Source organism: Anomaloglossus baeobatrachus, chromosome 1 (genome assembly GCF_048569485.1).
Source record: "Anomaloglossus baeobatrachus isolate aAnoBae1 chromosome 1, aAnoBae1.hap1, whole genome shotgun sequence".
NCBI lineage: Eukaryota > Metazoa > Chordata > Amphibia > Anura > Aromobatidae > Anomaloglossus > Anomaloglossus baeobatrachus.
In genome coordinates, this window is record NC_134353.1 from 355,310,633 (window position 1) to 355,332,161 (window position 21,529).

General features: G+C 42.2%; 1 protein-coding gene across 5 annotated transcripts in view; it reads left to right on the forward strand.

Moving 5' to 3' along the window:
* Nucleotides 1-21,529, forward strand: part of SLC20A2 (solute carrier family 20 member 2) — a 122,614-nt gene that overhangs the window by 85,487 nt on the left and 15,598 nt on the right. For all 5 annotated transcript variants that reach the window (XM_075352429.1, XM_075352428.1, XM_075352433.1 and 2 more), the window contains exons 4-8: nucleotides 868-953; nucleotides 14,489-14,585; nucleotides 15,385-15,504; nucleotides 17,045-17,242; nucleotides 20,721-21,309. In XM_075352429.1, coding sequence (XP_075208544.1) covers nucleotides 868-953; nucleotides 14,489-14,585; nucleotides 15,385-15,504; nucleotides 17,045-17,242; nucleotides 20,721-21,309 — 1,090 coding nt within the window. The remainder of the gene's footprint in view (nucleotides 1-867; nucleotides 954-14,488; nucleotides 14,586-15,384; nucleotides 15,505-17,044; nucleotides 17,243-20,720; nucleotides 21,310-21,529) is intronic.

Here is a 21,529-nt window from a genome sequence, read left to right on the forward strand (position 1 = left end):
TATATATATATATATATATATATAATACACATATATCTCTATCTCTAGAGAGATAGATAGATAGATATATTTAAATGGAATCTCATCAGATTCTTGCAACCTAATCTGAGAACAGCATAATGTAGTAACAGAAACCCGATGTGTCACTTACTGGGCTGCTTGCTGTAGTTTGGATAAGATCACTGTTTTATTAGGAGGAGATTATCATTAGAGAACTAATAAACCAGCTGCCAGGTAGGTCCTTCATGAGTCTTTGTAAACCCACCCCCACCACTGATTGGTAACCTGTACAGTGTAGACAGAAACCTGCCAATCAGTGGTGTCGGCGGGGTTATGCAGAGTTCAACACTGAGAACTGCTAGATCTGCAGCAGATAAAAGGGTGATTATATCAAAATAACAGCAAGTAGCCCAGTAAGGGACACATCTTTGGAATCCGGGTCTCAGTCCCTACATTATGCTACTCTCAGATGGTATAGCAGAACCTTGTGTCAGATTCCCTTTAAGTGTTAGGATCATAGCAAGACAGATGTCCTTTGGAGCCTGTATCCATTAACATAAACCATTAGTTTCTCAATGATAATTTTTAGTACAGTCATGATTTATTGGTACTGTTATTAGTTTTATCCACAAAGTGTTTCAGCACATACAGTACACTGCGGTGTGAGCTGCATACGTATATTCATTGCAATGCATGTGCATCTAACTAGCCACATCGCCCTTTTGTAATATGTTTTACCCTTGAGAATATCTGTCTGGCGGATGCTTTTAGTGATTTTATTTTCCGAGGTGTGCTATTATATTATGTACCTCATGTATTTGGTAAAAATCCTCTTCTAATCTCGCTGCTTTTAATTCTTCATTGCAGTTGCCTCTTGGTTCATTTCACCACTGCTCTCCGGCCTGATGTCTGGTGGTCTCTTTATGTTGATTAAATATTTCATCTTGAATAAGGTAAATCCTATTATTAACATGTGATGTCCCCACAGATGCACCAAGCAAAGTCTCGGGTGTCAACAAAAGAAGAATGAAATGTGCTAATGATAATGTATTAAAATGTTTCTCCCACCATTGTATTTATGTAAAGGGGTGATGACGGTCAGAAAGTGTAACTAACATGCGAACACTTACACAATGTCCACAGAACACTGCAGTGTGTAATTCCCCAATCAATATGATGTAGAGTGGCCAAGAATAAGTTCCAAATGGTTAAATGCTTGTCAAATAAACAAGCGTGGGCCCACAAGATCCTTCCAATATACAGTTTCCTTGTTCCTGTTTGGTTCATCTTATAATTAAAAAATTGTAATGCAAGGTATTGACCGAAATACAATCGTTGGGTCGTATGGCGTACAGTGCTGCTGTCTTCTGGGGAAGGGTGGGAAGGAGGACAATTCCACTACCAAACGAAAGATGAACATTGCAATCTATAGTGAGGAATGGGTGGGAAGGCTGACCATGCCGCTTCCAGTGGGGGAGTAGACTATGAAAGGAGCACAATTGTGCTGCCAGTTGCGCAAGAGTAGAAAGTGGAGAAAATGCTGCTGTTAGAGAGGTCGATAATGTTGCTTCTAGTGCAGCAGAGTTTGGAATGAGGAGAAAGACACCGCCACTGATGGGGAATGGTTGGAAGGGGATACTGTTGCTGACTGTGGAGCGGGGTTTTAAATAGGAAGGTCGATACTGCTGCTGTTGAATGGTTGGGAAGGGGATACTGTTGCTGACAGTGGAGCGGGGTTGGAAATAGGAAGGTTGACACTGCTGCTGTTGAATGGTTGGGAAGGGGATACTGTTGCGGACGGTGGAGCGGGGTTGGAAATAGGTCGGCACTGCTGCTGTTGAATGCTTGGGAAGGGGATACTGTTGCTGACAGTGGAGCGGGGTTGTGAAGTAAATAGGAAGGTTGATACTGCTGCTGTTGAATGCTTGGGAAGGGGATACTGTTGCTGACAGTGGAGCGGGGTTGTGAAGTAAATAGGAAGGTTGATACTGCTGCTGTTGAATGGTTGGGAAGGGGATATTGTTGCTGACAGTGAAGCACGGTTTGAAATGGTGAGGTCTACGCTGCTGATGGGGATACTGTTGTTGCCAATTGAGCGATGTTGGGGATACAGTTGCTGACAGTGAAGTGGGGTTGGAAATAGAAAGGTTGATACTGCTGCTGTGGAGAATGGTTAGGAAGGAGAGATAATGTTGCTGACAGTGGACTGAGGTTGGAAATGGGAAGGTTGACACTGCTGCTGACGATGAATGATTGGGAAGGCAAATACCGTTGCTGCCAGTGGAGCGCGGTTGGAAATGGTGAGGTCTACACTGCTGCTGAAGGGGATACTGTTGTTGCCAATTGAGCGATGTTGGGGATACAGTTGCTGACAGAAGTAGGGTTCGAAATAGAAAGGTCGACACTGCTTATGGGGCATGGTTGGGAAGGAAATATAATGTTGTTGCCAGTGGAGCGAGGTTGGAAATGGTGAGATCAAATCTGCTGCTGATGGGGAATGTTTGGGAAAGGGGAAATAATGTTGCTTCCATAGAGCAAGGTTGGAGATGGTGAGGGTGACACTGCTGCTGATGGAGAATGGTTGTAAAAGGGGGGGGGGGGGGTAATGTTGTTTTGACCCTTCTAGGTAGGAATTTATACTGCACTGAGGTATACATGCGATGTTTTTGTGGAGGTATGTTGTGCTGCAATGTGGTATTTGTTGCTTCTAGGGAGGTAATTAACACTATTGTGGGATTTGGTTCCTCTTTGGAGGTATTTTGTGCCACACTGGTGTTTTGGTGCCTCCTGTAAGAAATTTTAGGCTGCAGTGCTATATTTGGCGCTTTAAAGAGGGTATATAGTGGTTTATTTTGCGCTTTTGGAGAGGTAATTTACACTGCAGTATTGTATGTTTGATTCTCTACAACATTTCTGGAAAGATTTGGATTCTAGTATTTGGAGCTCCTGGCTAGATTTCACAGGTTGTGTGGATGATGTAGGCAATGACAGCCTAATCACTCAGAGGGACAATTTCAGGTGATTTTAATGCGCTATATATATATCTCTTGTAGAGAATAAAAGAAATGTTAATATTGTGATGGTAACAGTTTTTATAGGGAGAAAGTTTAGCTTTTCTCTTAACTCTGGCCACAAATAGCTGTCTGACACAATCACCTTCCAAGAACTATAAATTGGGCTTTATTCAGACATATTAGGTTGTTGGCAGACGCCACATAAAGTAAAGATTTTCAATAGAAGCATAAATTGGGTCATGTTTTAAAATATTGACCAAATGTTAGCAAAGGTTGTCAGCATTGATTTCTGTTCTCAGAATCTGATTGAGCATGTTGACAAGTGCACAATTTTGCAATCCATGTCAAAGTGAACATTTAAAGAGGTGACATATTTGAGACAATGCTCAGGCTTTAAAAGCTTGGAAAGCACACTGTTCGCCTCACTGCTTCCCTGCTGCTTGTTTCAGTGCCCGGTAACCTGCTGATCTGGGCTTAATGCTGCGGTGATGACACCCTGTCACACGGACATGTGACTGCTGCAGCTAATCTTTGGCTTTAGCGGATTGCTTGCAAGAGTCCTGTGATGGTGATGTCATGGATTCATCGGGAGGAGCGGCACCAAAAAATGGTGAAACCACCGGAAGGTGAGTATATGACAGTGGGCATGGGACTTACATTTAAAGCACTACTCAAGTGCTGAAAAGAAACCTAAACACTGGAGTGGTGATTTAAAGGGAACTTGTCACCAGATTTGGCAACTGTAAGTTGTGGCCACCACCAGTTAATTCTTATACACAGTATTCCAGAATGCTATATATGAGCCCAAGTCACTCTGTATAACGTAAAAAACACTTTTTTATAATACTCACCTAGCAGGGCGGTCCGGTGCGATGGTTGTCGCTGCTCTCAGATTTGGCGCCTCTTCTCTGCTTTGATCTCCATCCTCCTTCTTCTGAGGCCCGTGTGCATGGTACAGGATTATGGGCTGTGTATTATAATCTATTTAGGACTAAGGGGGTTCATTATACTATATGGAGGACTATGGGGGTGCAGTATACTATATGGAGGATTATGGGGGTGCAGTATACTATATGGAGGATTATGGGGGTGCAGTATACTATATGGAGGATTATGGGCTGTGCATTATACTATATGGAGCACTATGAGCTGTGCATCATACTATATGGTGGACTATGGAGGGTGGATTATACTGTGAGGACTTTGGGCTGTGTTATACACTATATGGAGGACTATGGGCTTTGCATTCTACTATATGGAGGACTATGGGCCGTCCATTATACTATATAGAGTACTATGGGGGCTGCATTCTATTATATGGAGTACTACTGGCTGTGCATTATATTATATGGAGGACTATTGGGTGTGCAGTATACTATATGGAGGATTATGGTGTGTGCCTTATACTATATGGAGGACTATGGGCTGTGCATTATACTATATGGAGGACTATGGGGTGTGCAGTATACTATATGGAGGACTATGGGGTGTGCCTTATACTATATGGAGGACTATGGGGTGTGCAGTATACTATATGGAGAACTATGGGCTGTGCAGTATACTATATGGAGGACTATGGGGTGTGCCTTATACTATATGGAGGACTATGGGCTGTGCATTATACTATATGGAGGACTATGGGCTGTGCATTATACTATATGGAGGACTATGGGCTGTGCAGTATACTATATGGAGGACTATGGGCTGTACATTATACTATATGGAGGACTATGGGGTGTGCCTTATACTATATGGAGGACTATGGGCTGTGCAGTATACTATATGGAGGACTTTGGGCTGTGCCTTATACTATATGGAGGACTATGGGCTGTGCCTTATACTATATGGAGGACTATGGGCTGTGCAGTATACTATATGGAGGACTATGGGCTGTGCAGTATACTATATGGAGGACTATGGGCTGTGCCTTATACTATATGGAGGACTATGGCCTGTGCCTTATACTATATGGAGGACTATGGGCTGTGCAGTATACTATATGGAGGACTATGGGCTGTGCAGTATACTATATGGAGGACTATGGGGTGTGCCTTATACTATATGGAGGACTATGGGCTGTGCATTATACTATATGGAGGACTACGGGCTGTGCAGTATACTATATGGAGGACTATGGGCTGTGCAGTATACTATATGGAGGACTATGGGCTGTGCAGTATACTATATGGAGGACTATGGGCTGTGCCTTATACTATATGGAGGACTATGGGCTGTGCAGTATACTATATGGAGGACTATGGGCTGTGCAGTATACTATATGGAGGACTATGGGCTGTGCATTATACTATATGGAGGACTATGGGCTGTGCAGTATACTATATGGAGGACTATGGGGTGTGCCTTATACTATAAGGAGGACTATGGGGTGTGCAGTATACTATATGGAGGACTATGGGGTGTGCCTTATACTATAAGGAGGACTATGGGGTGTGCAGTATACTATATGGAGGACTATGGGCTGTGCAGTATACTATATGGAGGACTATGGGCTGTGCAGCATACTATATGGAGGACTATGGGGTGTGCCTTATACTATATGGAGGACTATGGGGTGTGCCTTATACTATATGGAGGACTATGGGCTGTGCATTATACTATATGGAGGACTATGGGCTGTGCATTATACTATATGGAGGACTATGGGCTGTGCAGTATACTATATGGAGGACTATGGGCTGTGCAGTATACTATATGGAGGACTATGGGCTGTGCCTTATACTATATGGAGGACTATGGGCTGTGCAGTATACTATATGGAGGACTATGGGCTGTGCAGTATACTATATGGAGGACTATGGGCTGTGCCTTATACTATATGGAGGACTATGGGCTGTGCCTTATACTATATGGAGGACTATGGGCTGTGCCTTATACTATATGGAGGACTATGGGCTGTGCAGTATACTATATGGAGGACTATGGGGTGTGCCTTATACTATATGGAGGACTATGGGCTGTGCAGTATACTATATGGAGGACTATGGGGTGTGCCTTATACTATATGGAGGACTATGGGCTGTGCAGTATACTATATGGAGGACTATGGGCTGTGCAGTATACTATATGGAGGACTATGGGCTGTGCAGTATACTATATGGAGGACTATGGGCTGTGCCTTATACTATATGGAGGACTATGGGCTGTGCAGTATACTATATGGAGGACTATGGGGTGTGCCTTATACTATATGGAGGACTATGGGCTGTGCCTTATACTATATGGAGGACTATGGGCTGTGCCTTATACTATATGGAGGACTATGGGCTGTGCAGTATACTATATGGAGGACTATGGGCTGTGCCTTATACTATATGGAGGACTATGGGCTGTGCAGTATACTATATGGAGGACTATGGGGTGTGCCTTATACTATATGGAGGACTATGGGCTGTGCAGTATACTATATGGAGGACTATGGGCTGTGCAGTATACTATATGGAGGACTATGGGCTGTGCAGTATACTATATGGAGGACTATGGGCTGTGCAGTATACTATATGGAGGACTATGGGCTGTGCAGTATACTATATGGAGGACTATGGGCTGTGCAGTATACTATATGGAGGACTATGGGCTGTACATTATACTATATGGAGGACTATGGGGTGTGCCTTATACTATATGGAGGACTATGGGCTGTGCAGTATACTATATGGAGAACTATGGGCTGTGCAGTATACTATATGGAGGACTATGGGCTGTGCCTTATACTATATGGAGGACTATGGGCTGTGCCTTATACTATATGGAGGACTATGGGCTGTGCAGTATACTATATGGAGGACTATGGGCTGTGCAGTATACTATATGGAGGACTATGGGCTGTGCCTTATACTATATGGAGGACTATGGGCTGTGCAGTATACTATATGGAGGACTATGGGGTGTGCCTTATACTATATGGAGGACTATGGGCTGTGCAGTATACTATATGGAGGACTATGGGCTGTGCAGTATACTATATGGAGGACTATGGGCTGTGCAGTATACTATATGGAGGACTATGGGGTGTGCCTTATACTATATGGAGGACTATGGGCTGTGCAGTATACTATATGGAGGACTATGGGCTGTGCAGTATACTATATGGAGGACTATGGGCTGTGCAGTATACTATATGGAGGACTATGGGCTGTGCAGTATACTATATGGAGGACTATGGGCTGTGCAGTATACTATATGGAGGACTATGGGCTGTGCAGTATACTATATGGAGGACTATGGGCTGTACATTATACTATATGGAGGACTATGGGGTGTGCCTTATACTATATGGAGGACTATGGGCTGTGCAGTATACTATATGGAGGACTATGGGCTGTGCAGTATACTATATGGAGGACTATGGGCTGTGCCTTATACTATATGGAGGACTATGGGCTGTGCAGTATACTATATGGAGGACTATGGGCTGTGCCTTATACTATATGGAGGACTATGGGCTGTGCAGTATACTATATGGAGGACTATGGGCTGTGCAGTATACTATATGGAGGACTATGGGGTGTGCCTTATACTATATGGAGGACTATGGGCTGTGCATTATACTATATGGAGGACTATGGGCTGTGCAGTATACTATATGGAGGACTATGGGGTGTGCCTTATACTATAAGGAGGACTATGGGGTGTGCAGTATACTATATGGAGGACTATGGGGTGTGCCTTATACTATAAGGAGGACTATGGGGTGTGCAGTATACTATATGGAGGACTATGGGCTGTGCAGTATACTATATGGAGGACTATGGGCTGTGCAGCATACTATATGGAGGACTATGGGGTGTGCCTTATACTATATGGAGGACTATGGGGTGTGCCTTATACTATATGGAGGACTATGGGCTGTGCATTATACTATATGGAGGACTACGGGCTGTGCAGTATACTATATGGAGGACTATGGGCTGTGCAGTATACTATATGGAGGACTATGGGCTGTGCAGTATACTATATGGAGGACTATGGGCTGTGCAGTATACTATATGGAGGACTATGGGCTGTGCAGTATACTATATGGAGGACTATGGGCTGTGCAGTATACTATATGGAGGACTATGGGCTGTGCATTCTATTATATGGAGTACTACTGGCTGTGCATTCTATTATATGGAGTACTACTGGCTGTGCATTACATTATATGGAGGACTATGGGGTGTGCCTTATACTATATGGAGGACTATGGGGTGTGCCTTATACTATATGGAGGACTATGGGCTGTGCATTATACTATATGGAGGACTATGGGCTGTGCAGTATACTATATGGAGGACTATGGGCTGTGCAGTATACTATATGGAGGACTATGGGGTGTGCCTTATACTATATGGAGGACTATGGGCTGTGCATTATACTATATGGAGGACTATGGGCTGTGCAGTATACTATATGGAGGACTATGGGCTGTGCAGTATACTATATGGAGGACTATGGGCTGTGCAGCATACTATATGGAGGACTATGGGGTGTGCCTTATACTATATGGAGGACTATGGGGTGTGCCTTATACTATATGGAGGACTATGGGCTGTGCCTTATACTATATGGAGGACTACGGGCTGTGCAGTATACTATATGGAGGACTATGGGCTGTGCAGTATACTATATGGAGGACTATGGGCTGTGCAGTATACTATATGGAGGACTATGGGCTGTGCAGTATACTATATGGAGGACTATGGGCTGTGCAGTATACTATATGGAGGACTATGGGCTGTGCAGTATACTATATGGAGGACTATGGGCTGTGCAGTATACTATATGGAGGACTATGGGCTGTGCATTCTATTATATGGAGTACTATGGGCTGTGCAGTATACTATATGGAGGACTATGGGCTGTGCAGTATACTATATGGAGGACTATGGGCTGTGCAGTATACTATATGGAGGACTATGGGCTGTGCAGTATACTATATGGAGGACTATGGGCTGTGCAGTATACTATATGGAGGACTATGGGGTGTGCCTTATACTATATGGAGGACTATGGGCTGTGCATTATACTATATGGAGGACTATGGGCTGTGCAGTATACTATATGGAGGACTATGGGCTGTGCAGTATACTATATGGAGGACTATGGGCTGTGCATTATACTATATGGAGGACTATGGGCTGTGCAGTATACTATATGGAGGACTATGGGCTGTGCAGTATACTATATGGAGGACTATGGGCTGTGCATTATACTATATGGAGGACTATGGGCTGTGCAGCATACTATATGGGCAATTAGAACCTCTGCTATGGGGCCCCATGATTTCTATGGACACCCCTGCTGACAGGAAAACCTTAAATAACAATTATACTACTATTCCTGCATAGATTTTCAAAGGTACCCTTCAGTCTCTTCAGGTCTAAGATCTATTAAGTAAGGTATGAACTTCCGTATTTTTACAATATCTAAATAACCACATATAAATCTTTTTATGTGATATATGGCAGACATACTAAATTGTTTAATTCTGCGAATTGCCCCACTTTAAGATGTCATGACATGTGAACCAGGTCACTGCTGCATTTTTGGACTCTGTTGGATCAGCTGAATTTATTGGCCTCCAGAAATATATTTGTTTACATTTTTGACCACCCAGTTCTTTTTGCACTTCAAACTGTTGTTGACACCATTTTACCCTTTAGAAATATAATTATCTCCTTTAAAAAATTGAGCACTGATGTTGAGTTATTGCCCAAATTTGAGCACAGAACTGCATTTACAATATTGTTGGTTCCATCCATTTCATCAGTTCTGCAGAAAATCCAGCAGACTGATCCGTGTGGTTATGTTTACGTTCATCATTCATTTATAAGTTTAGCATTTCTGTAATGACTATAATGGAACTCAGACTGTTCATACTTGCTTTGTGGTTTCTGCTATAATCCGTGGCCACAAAACACTGCAGGATCCGCTGTATCTTTTGACTTGAAATCTGTTGGCTTCTGGCATGGGGACCACTTAACATGACAGAATCTGAAATGTCAATGACACTGCTATAAACACCTGAGCCGTAGGGGATTTTTCAGCAGTTTTCAATGCCAACGGTAAAACTAATCATAGCTCCAGTCTATAATGCAAGCTGTAATTTCATTTTTTTGCCTAGATGTATCTTATCAAAGCATGGCCGTAGAGCCCTCGAGTGTGGCGCTTTAAAGGGTTGGCCCACATACAAAGTACATATAAATCAATAGATTTTAAGTGCAGATGCCAGAAAGACAAAGGAGCAGAAAAGGGTCTTATCTCGGTGGGGACGGATAAGTAGAATACAGGGAATTGCTCACCTGATGTAGTTGTGAAAAGCCAGAACCACTATAGAAAGCTTACTGTGTGAATAATGACTGTCAATGATGTGATAACTGATAAAGGGGTTAACACCGTGCTGCCAGATTGAATGAAGATGGAATTCATTGATGAAATTATAGTGATTTTACTCTTCTACGTGTTTCAGACTCACAGCTCCTTCTTCAGGCTTGAGAAGGTACATCAGTGATTTGTCCTGAAGAAGGAGCTATGAAATGTGTAGAAGAATAAAATCACTATCATTTCTTCAACAACCTCCAGCTTCACTCAATTTGGCAGTGCGGTGTTAACCCCTTTCTTTCTTCATTTATCATTTAATCATTAGATCTTGGAATCATAAGTTCCACTATTGTTTGAGTTTAAAAAAAAAAAAATAAAATCTGTGATAGATCTTATAAAGGTTATAAAGGTGCCCCTGCTATGTTCTGTGTAATGGCTGTTGTGTCCGATTGGGCAGGAACATATAGTTGCTGACCAGAGAAGAATACAAAAGAATTTACTGACAGGGCAGCATGGAGTCGCAGCTGATAATTTTTTTTTTCTTTTTTCTATGAGGTAAAACATTGTTTAAGACAAACCAGGAAATGTTTTACCTCACAGAAAGCAGGAGCTACGATCCTATGTTGTCCTATCTATATACTCTTGCTTCCTCCCCGCCGCGGCCCAGGAGATGCAGTATGATCAGACCCAATGTTCCTATAATTAGACCCGCCATTACACAGTACATAGCCGGAGCTTATGTATGAGGTTTTCTCAGCACAGAATCATTTTTTTAATGCATCAAATTGTGAAACTTATTATTTATTGATTTATAATGTACTTTATTCATGGATCAACCCCTTTAAAAAAAATCTCCGTATTTATGTTGCATCACTTACAAGTTCCAAACTGCCTGCGGTAGTGATATAGGGGGTAAGCTGCGTTTGTGAATGGGTCCTCGTGACCGAGCAGTTACCCCAAGCAGCCTAGAATACCACGCTGCCACTGAGCAGGGAAAGCCTGTTCTCTGGAGTGAGGAATCATTCCCCAGTTTGACAGATTATGCAAACATGGTGTTTATTTGGGATGTCCTCCCCTACCTCATACATGTGCGATCGTCTGTGGTCCTTCTACTTTTGTATCAGTTATGGCATATTAAAAAACAAAATTGCTAACCGGAATGGTTTAAATGGTGTTTCGGGATACAGATTACATTTCCCCTCTTCACGGCTTTCTATTTTCTGCAGCATTGTGACTAAGCGACCAAAGTAGTGTTAGCAATACACAATGGGCATGATTCATCCTTTACGGTTTCACGAAGTCACTTTTGGCACAAAATTAGAAAAAAAAAATGTTCTTAATTTTTTGTCTTTAGCTGATTTTTGCGACTTTTCAGCACCAAATGCTGCAAATCCTTTTGTAAAGTTGCACATATAGAGAATAAGGCACAAATACTAAAGCCATTGAAATAGAGAGAATGACTCCAGAAAATTGGCGAAATGGCAATGGTGAAGCTGGGCCATAGTCTGTAGTAAGACATTGTTTTCCCATAGAGTAGCATTAACATAGACAAGAGTTTAAGGTAACCTGTCAGATGCAATATGCACCCAGGACAATGAGCAGTTCTGGGTGCATACTGCTAATCCCTGCCTAACCGTCCCTGTATACACTAGAACCACGAGCAGTTCTGGGTGCATACTGCTAATCCCTGCCTAACCGTCCCTGTATACACTAGGACCACGAGCAGTTCTGGGTGCATATTGCTAATCCCTGCCTAACCGTCCCTGTACACACTAGAACCACGAGCAGTTCTGGGTGCATATCGCTAATCCCTGCTTAACCGTCCCTGTATACACTAGCATAGATAAAGAGATCTAAAAGTGTTTCTAAAGATTCTTTATAATATGCTAATGAGGCCAGGGTCTAGTCGCAAGAGTGTTAGTTCCCTTGGCTAGTTGGCCCTCTTAGCGTGTTAGCGCACCCCTGTGGGCGTGCTAACATGCTTGTGAATGCTCAGCGTCAGAGGATGGTCAGTCTCACCTCTGCTGCCACCGCTAGTTTTCGGCTCAGTGCGCATGATCAGAATGTCCCCAGACTTCCGGTCATGCGTACTACATCAGTTTGAAGCCGGGACCCATACACCCAGCATCATAGTACACATGACTGGAAGTTCAGGACTTCTAATTATGCACACTGAGCCAAAATCCAGTTTCTTAGCATGTAAGCACGCCCACAACATAAGGGGGCTGACTAACTAAGGGAACGAACACCCTTGCGACTATTCACTAGCCTCCTTAGCATATGATAAAAAAATCTTTATAAATACTTTTTCTAAAGATCTCTTTATCTATGCTAGTATATACAGGGACGGTTAGGCAGGGATTAGCAGTATGTACCCAGAACTGCTCGTGGTTCTAGTGTATACAGGGACGGTTAGGCAGGGATTAGCAATATGCACCCAGAACTGCTCGTGGTTCTAGTGTATACAGGGACGGTTAGGCAGGGATTAGCAGTATGTACCCAGAACTGCTTGTGGTTCTAGTGTATACAGGACGGTTAGGCAGGGATTAGCAGTATGTACCCAGAACTGCTCGTGGTTCTAGTGTATACAGGGACGGTTAGGCAGGGATTAGCAGTATGTACCCAGAACTGCTCGTGGTTCTAGTGTATACAGGGACGGTTAGGCAGGGATTAGCAGTATGTACCCAGAACTGCTCGTGGTTCTAGTGTATACAGGGACGGTTAGGCAGGGATTAGCAGTATGTACCCAGAACTGCTCGTGGTTCTAGTGTATACAGGGACGGTTAGGCAGGGATTAGCAGTATGCACCCAGAACTGCTCGTGGTTCTAGTGTATACAGGGATGGTTAGGCAGGGATTAGCAGTATGCTCCCAGAACTGCTCGTGGTTCTAGTGTATACAGGGATGGTTGGGCAGGGATTAGCAGTATGCACCCAGAACTGCTCGTGGTTCTAGTGTATACAGGACGGTTAGGCAGGGATTAGCAATATGCACCCAGAACTGCTCGTGGTTCTAGTGTGTACAGGGATGGTCAGGCAGGGATTAGCAGTATGCACCCAGAACTGCTCATGGTTCTAGTGTATACAGGACGGTTAGGCAGGGATTAGCAGTATGCACCCAGAACTGCTCGTGGTTCTAGTGTATACAGGGACAGTTAGGCAGGGATTAGCAGTATGCACCCAGAACTGCTTGTGGTTCTAGTGTATACAGGGACATTTAGGCAGGGATTAGCAATATGCACCCAGAACTGCTCGTGGTTCTAGTGTATACAGGGACGGTCAGGCAGGGATTAGCAGTATGCACCCAGAACTGCTCGTGGTTCTAGTGTATACAGGGACGGTTAGGCAGGGATTAGCAGTATGCACCCAGAACTGCTCGTGGTTCTAGTGTATACAGGGATGGTTAGGCAGGGATTAGCAGTATGCACCCAGAACTGCTCGTGGTTCTAGTGTATACAGGGACGGTCAGGCAGGGATTAGCAGTATGCACCCAGAACTGCTCGTGGTTCTAGTGTATACAGGGACGGTCAGGCAGGGATTAGCAGTATGCACCCAGAACTGCTCGTGGTTCTAGTGTATACAGGGATGGTTAGGCAGGGATTAGCAGTATGCACCCAGAACTGCTCGTGGTTCTAGTGTATACAGGGATGGTTAGGCAGGGATTAGCAGTATGCACCCAGAACTGCTCATGGTGCTGGGTGCATATTACACCTGACAGGCTCTCTATAGGTTTCCGTCAGCCTAGGAACAATCTACTCCAGTAAACATCTATTATTTGGATACTCGGATGTTCGTCATAGGCAATCATGTGATAGTGTGTTTCCTAGGCATGCAAAACATTGTTTTGTCCCAATTTGCATTCTCACAACGTATACAGATGAAGCACATTGAAAACCAAATTGTCCTGTCAAAAAAATGCATGGTGAAACCATAATAACGTCTCTGCCTTGCTGCACCATGTTGGCTTCGTGACACATTAGATCCCTATTGCAACATTGTGTGTCATATAATATATGGAACATATAGAATTGCCCTTATGTGTATGATGAGGATCACCCCATGTTCCACTAGCTTGACTAATGTTTACTTTGTGTGCCTTTTCTGATTTAATATTTGCTTTATTTACACAGTAAAATTGTATTTTTTGCTCTTGCAGGAGGATCCAGTTCCCAATGGACTACGGGCACTACCGATATTTTATGCTGCTACAATTGCCATTAATGTATTTTCCATTTTATTCACTGGGGCCCCATGTAAGTAATGGTTGCACATTTAATAATCCTGTACCATTAAAGGGGTTGTCCATTACTTGGACAATCCCTACTCATCCCCCTATACAAATAAATAAGACTATACTCTCCTCCGGTGCTGCTGCTGCTGTTCGAGCAATGTTTGAAGCCACGTTCCTGGGGCCCTTGTGACATTATGACCTGCAGGCCCCGCGACCCATCAGGCCTGGCATCTGTCTCCCCGCCTTCGATTTTGTTTTAGCAGGATGTGAGCACTGTGCTGACTTCTGCTCAAACGTCCAACGGAGGGGTGAAGGAAGCCAGCGGTGATTGTTCGCAGTGCTTATGTGTCAAAAGTGTCAAGTGGGCCCTGGTAACGCAGCTTCAGACATTGCTGGCACCAGAGCTGAGTATAGACTTATTTATTTTTACAGCGGGCAAACAGGGGATGAGAAGAGGTTGTCCAAGTAGTGGACAACCCCTTTAATATCGTAACAATGGCTGATTAGGACAGGAAAACTACATCCAGTATTGAGCTCCATTAATTTGACCCTACCCACTGCATTTTGTACAGCCTTGCATCAGTGTACATAGTCAATAAAACACACAAATCTATTTATTTTATATGATTTATATTTAACTTGTCTTTTTAGAAGTTCCGATAGTCTACCTACTTTGGTATAATTGTGTAACCAATGTTTATTTCCTTGTTCTGTCCGCTTCGAATGTGTATGCAGAAGGTACACTATGTTGTTCTAGCAATCTGTCGGCAATCATTTTAATATTTTCATTTCCTTTTTTTTTTTTCTCCTTCTATCTTCAGTGCTAGGACTTCAGACCTTTCCTGTGTGGGCCACCGCGTTATTATCAATAGGCGTTGCCATTTTATTTGCTTTGTTAGTGTGGTTTTTTGTTTGCCCATGGATGAGAAAGAAAATAGCAAGTATGTTTTTGTTTTTTCTTGGTTGTGTTTTTACAGAAAATATTTAAGATATTTCTGTATGTAAATGTCTACACCTCAAATTCCAGAATTCCTCAGTATCCTTTGTAATCATAAGTATTTCAATAAACTATGAAAGAAGACTAAATATTGTACTTTAGCAAATTGCACATTTTCAAAAAATTAAATGTCTTTAATGCTGCATTTTGCAGAGTCCATAAGAGGTATATTTCATGATTTCCCAACGTACACCTCCAATAGATGACATTGCATCATGCCCATAGGCTCTTATTTTAAAAACAAACCCTATACCCTCGCTGTATGGTGTTTTGTTTTTTTTTGTTTTTTTTTATGAAGCACTCCATCAAAAATGTTATCGTCTTAATATATTGCAAAGACTATATTATATAGCATTATGTTCTTACAATTGCTCATTTTGACTTTCTACCCAGTTAATTCTTCTCTTTTCTCTGCTCTGCGTTGAAACAGGAAGTCTCTCTTCCCTTCATAAGTCATCCCCTTCACCTCTTGACCCAGCTGCTCCTCTGCTCATCCCTGCTTTTGACTTTTGCAGTGATGACTTCTAAAGGGAAAAGAGTCTTCTTGTTTCTACATAGAGTAGCTGAATCCTTCTAAGCTCTGTTTTTAATCACGCTATATCATAGACCTAATGGAAAAGAACGAAGAAGGGCACAATAAGCAGTTGTAAGTACACAACGCTATATACTGTAATATGACTGCCGTATTTAAAGAGGATAATTTTTTGGAGGGATGGGAGTACTTCTTTAAAGGCCTGAACATGAAATGGGGCACCACTAGTGTATACTAATGTATATTGACCTGACTAAAACTGAAGACACTCTTGGCCTTCATCAGATAGCTTATCCGACTCATACAGCAAATTTATAGTGCCAGATGTTGTCAAAACACTCTTTGAGCCCCCATATACATTGAATTAGGTTTGTCCTTACCCCCATATACTGATGGGTTGAGCCAATGTTCTAATGTGTATGATGTCCCTGGGCAACTCATTGTCAAGGGAGATGTTGATTGGACATGTCTAATTTCGGACTGTTAACCGCTTCTCCCGAAGACAAGCCACTAGACTTGTCTTGCAATGGCTCTATCATGGAGTACACAGGTTAACACATGGCCAAATGAGCGCTCCTGTGTATAAAAGAGCTGGCTGGAATGGTTGCTTGCCAAACGACAGCCATCTAGTGTATATGGTTTGCTTCAGCAATACCATCACAAGAAGAGTATTAATGAATATCACCATACCATTGTGAGTTTAGACTGTAAATATAGGCTACCATCTGTGGATTTGTTATTCGATGCTACTCTGAGCATCTGTATCCCCTAATCGGGTGCAGGTATTATTAACCAAGGCAACATATTTATGGATATTGCTGTCCCTAAATCCTGCTTCTGTATAAGAAAAATGTTATGATTTATTTCAATTTAAAAATGTATTAACCAGAATCCTTTGTATGAACAAACGTTCTCGTGATTATGAAGGATTTCCTTTTTGATGTTTCTATAGGTCGGTTAAAGAAAGATGCTTTGTCGCGGATATCGGAGGAAAGCCTTGATAAAATTCCAGATGAGGACAGTGCTGTCTTTAAAGAGTTGCCTGGTGCTAAGGGCAATGATGAAAGCGTGGTGCCTCTAACTAGCGCTACTACTGAAGCTGCTGTTGGATCGGAGTCTGTAGCAAATGGAAGCACAAGGATACCATATGGTATGTGGGTTATGTACTTATTCTTGATTAATACTAGATTTCAAAGACCAAGAAGAAAGTCGGGTGCAGTGGTAGCCGTTTGTTTGGTAGGATTTTTTCATGCAACTACTATACAATTTACAGCTTAATCTGCAACATTTATTAAATCTCTACATTTTTACAAAAGCCCTGCATATTTTATTTTAATTGATGCTGCAGCAAAATGTATAAAGGCAAAGATTGTAAAGATAGAGATATATATGTATATATATATATGTGTGTATATATATTATATATACGCACAAAATAATATATATATATATATAAATTTTTATTTTTGTACATGATTGTGGTGGTAGCGCTCTAGTCTGAGCTGCCATTTTTTCCTATCTGGTATTAAGTCATTGTTAATTGATGTTTGATAATTGCTTTGCTGTAACCGCCCAGCGTTCATCATTCAACAGCCAATTAAAAGGGTCTTTTTAATGGTCAACTTAGAAACTACAAGCTTTGCATGACCTTGTGATTTTCTGCGCCTCTCCCATTCCTCAGCGTAACTATTTTTTAATTGTAATTCTGCTTGTGATGATATTGAGATCACAACAAGAATCCGTGGCCACAATAGAAATGGCAGGATTTCAATTTAAATATGTAAAATATAACCTCTTCACCACACATGACATATTGAGTATGTCATGGATTGTGTCAGGTTAATCCCTGCCGCCTGCCACGTGCAGCTGGCAGCAATCCTCGCACATGTCAGCTGATTTGAACAGCTGACATGTGCGGCTATCAGGCATAAGTGGATTCGCTATCCACTCGTGCCTGCTAACCCCTTACAGCGCGCTGTGGAATATCACAGTGCGCTGTACAGATGTCACAGCGCGCTATACATGTCGGCCGCGGTAAACATTCATTTACCCGGCGCCATCGGAAGTCACATGACGTGATCACGTGACTTCCGATGGTTGTCATGGTAGCACAGGGTCCTGTGATAACTCCTGTAGCTATCATGAGTCAGTTCCTCTCACAGCCAGCAGAGCGCCGTGTGTGAGAGTAAAGCAGCTTTTCTGCAGATCAGAGTAATGCTGTTCTGATCTACCTAAAAGAACAAGCGATCGGGCTGCCGATCCTTACAGTGCCCTAGGGGGACTAGTAAAAAAATAAATGAATAAAAAATACCTGAAAGTTCAAATCATTCCCCATTCGCCCCATTGAAAATTAAAGGGTTAAAAAAATATATACACATTTGGTATCGCCACATTCAAAAATGCACGATTTATCAAAATATAAAATCAATCAATCTGATCAGTAAACTGCATAGCGGCAAAAAAAAAAAATCCAAACGACAAAATTATGTTTTTTGCTTCTTAAAAGCTAGCTTCCAACTAAGGGGATTTTTTTTGGTGTGTGTATAGGATGTTTTTTGTTTTTTTCCTGGCAATAAAAACCTCTAATATTTAAGGCTACATTTTTTGTTACACAGTTTTGATAAATTAGTCCTGTTTTTATATATAAATTATTCAAAATTGAAAGTTATTTTGTAGTACAATACTAATGTTCTCTTTAAATAGGGCTTACAGAGACATTTCAGTATCAGTAAGTTTTATTGTTCTACTTTATCCTGTTATATTTCTGTAAGCTCCATAGAATTCAGTGTCTCTTGCACACCAGTCAAGTGTATGTAAATAAAGTTTGCATGTTCACTGCTCCCCCCTCCCCCCACCTCCCAGTGCATTCACTATCACTGCTGAGAGGTGGCAGGGAGTATGGATGGAGGCAGCAGTGCAAATGCAGTTCATATTTACTTTCACTGATGCCAACGCTGAGAGATGGGAGGTGGAAGCAGTGCATATACACTTTGTATTTACATATGCTTGACTAGTTACTAGGTCACACTAAGGGGTACTTCTCACATAGCGAGATCGCTGCTGAGTCACGGTTTTTGTGACTCACCAGTGACCTCATTAGCGATCTCGCTGTGTGTGACACTGAGTAGCGATCTGGCCCCTGCTGTGAGATCATTGCTCGTTACACACTGCTCTGGTTCATTTTTTGGACGTTGCTCTCCTGCTGTGAAGCACACATCGCTGTGTTTGACAGCGAGAGAGCAACGATCTGAATGAGCAGGAGCCGGCTGGTCAGGTCAGATCGCTGGTGGGATCGCTGGAGCGTCGCTAAAGTGTAACAGTTTCTTAAATTCTCCTGAGCTTACTACAAGATATTAGGATAAGGTAGAGCAATAAAACTTACTGATCATGAAAGGTCTCCTTAAGCTCTATTTAAAGATAACATTAGTATTGTACTAAAAATGAATCTGTCAGATTATTTTGTAAGTATTTTCTGATGTCAGCAAAGTGAATGAGAATCCTGAAGTATTGAGTATTTCTTCCTTGCAGATTTTTATTCTGCAGCATGTCAGTTCTTTAAGCGGTTTTGCTTAAAGATTTCACCTATACTAATGAATGGGAAAGAATCTGCGGCAAAAACGCGTTTTTCCTGCCAAGAGATTCAGAAATGATGCAGAAACTTCTGCACCAAATACTTTCCGTGTGCACTTACCCTTAGGAAACTAGGTACACCTCATATAGTGTGCATTAGACGTTCAGCAGTTTCCTTCTCTAGCACTTCTGAGTTATTACTTTTCATTACATTAATGGGAGCCTGACATAAGTTATACCTACTGAACCATCTACAGATGGCTAAAATTGATTTGGTACATATAGAAAATCAACTTTGGAAGCTTGCCAACTCATTTGGTCATTTTTAAAATTGGAGGCAGTCTAGGAGCTCGCCAGGTCATTTACACCAAGCTGATTTTTCTCTAGGTTGCTAAATCAATTTGCAGCCATGTATATGTTTAAGCATTTCTTTAAGACCACTAGCTGACATTCATAGGAGAGACTCATTTAGGCTAATAAAAATATTTAAATTACACTTAGCAGTTTATATTCCTATATACTAATGTGCTATAATATTGTTAAGGGAGTCTGTCACCCATTTTTTGCTGTCCAATCTGAAAGTGGCATAATTTAGAGACCGAGATCCTCATTCCAGTGATTATCATTGTGTGGACTTATTTTCTTGTAGTTTTGATAAAATTACTGCTTTATCTGCTGCAGATCTACCAGTTCTCTAAAGGCTGAGCTTTATGTAACCCCGCCCACCACACTGGCAGCCTTGTACACTGTGCATAAGCAGGAAACTGCCAATCAGTGATGTGGGCGGGGTTATATTGGGCTCCTGAATATCAAGGACTACAAAGCAGATAGTTTTATGATATCAATGTTTTCACAGCAGAAGATTACCAAAACTACAGCAAGCAGCCCAGTAAGTTACATCACTGGAAACAGGGTCTCTACATTTTGCTGCTCTCAGATTAGGTAAAAATAAAACCTGGTGACAGATTCACTTTGATTGGTTTCTTATATAAAATGTGTATAAAATAGATTTCTTTGCGTTTTGTGACTTTAATCTACTGTGGATGATCTTTTTATAGGAAGAGCGGCTTCAATGACCAATGGCTCCATTAGATCTCCAATTTCAAATGGTACATTTAGTTTCGAAGGCCATAGCATGAAAAGTGATGTTCATGTGTATCATACAGTACACAAGGACTCAGGGCTGTACAAGGACTTGTTGCACAAAATCCATCTAGATCGAGTGACCGATGATCGCCCTCATGAAAACAACTACCGAGTGCTGAGACGCAATAACAGCTACACATGCTATACTGCTGCTATTTGCGGTATGCCTGTGCACAGCATGTTCAAAGCCACTGACACTGCAACTCCAGAGGACAGCGAAAAGTTAGTTGGCGATACTGTGGCCTACTCCAAAAAACGTATACGGTACGACAGTTACTCCAGCTACTGCAATGCGGTAGCAGAAGCAGAAATTGAGGCAGAAGAAGGGGGTGTAGAGATGAAACTTGCCACCGAACTAGCGGATCCCAATCCCCCCCAGGATGACTCGCTGGAAGAAGACAAAGAAGAGAAGGACAAGTCAGAAGTCCACTTACTTTTCCACTTCCTCCAGATTTTAACGGCTTGCTTTGGATCATTTGCTCACGGAGGAAACGACGTCAGGTGAGCGATTATTGTTAGCATTATTATTGTGTTTTCCTTTCTTTATTTTGGAGATACTATGATGTGTTATAGTGCATCTAAGGACGATGTCTACATAGCAGTAAGGCCATATTCATTCATCCGTGTTTCATGGTCCAAATACAGACTGGTAAAAGGTGTCCGTTGTCCAGGTCGCCAACCTTACAGGCATATATAAAGCTTTCGATCAATCAATCCTTGC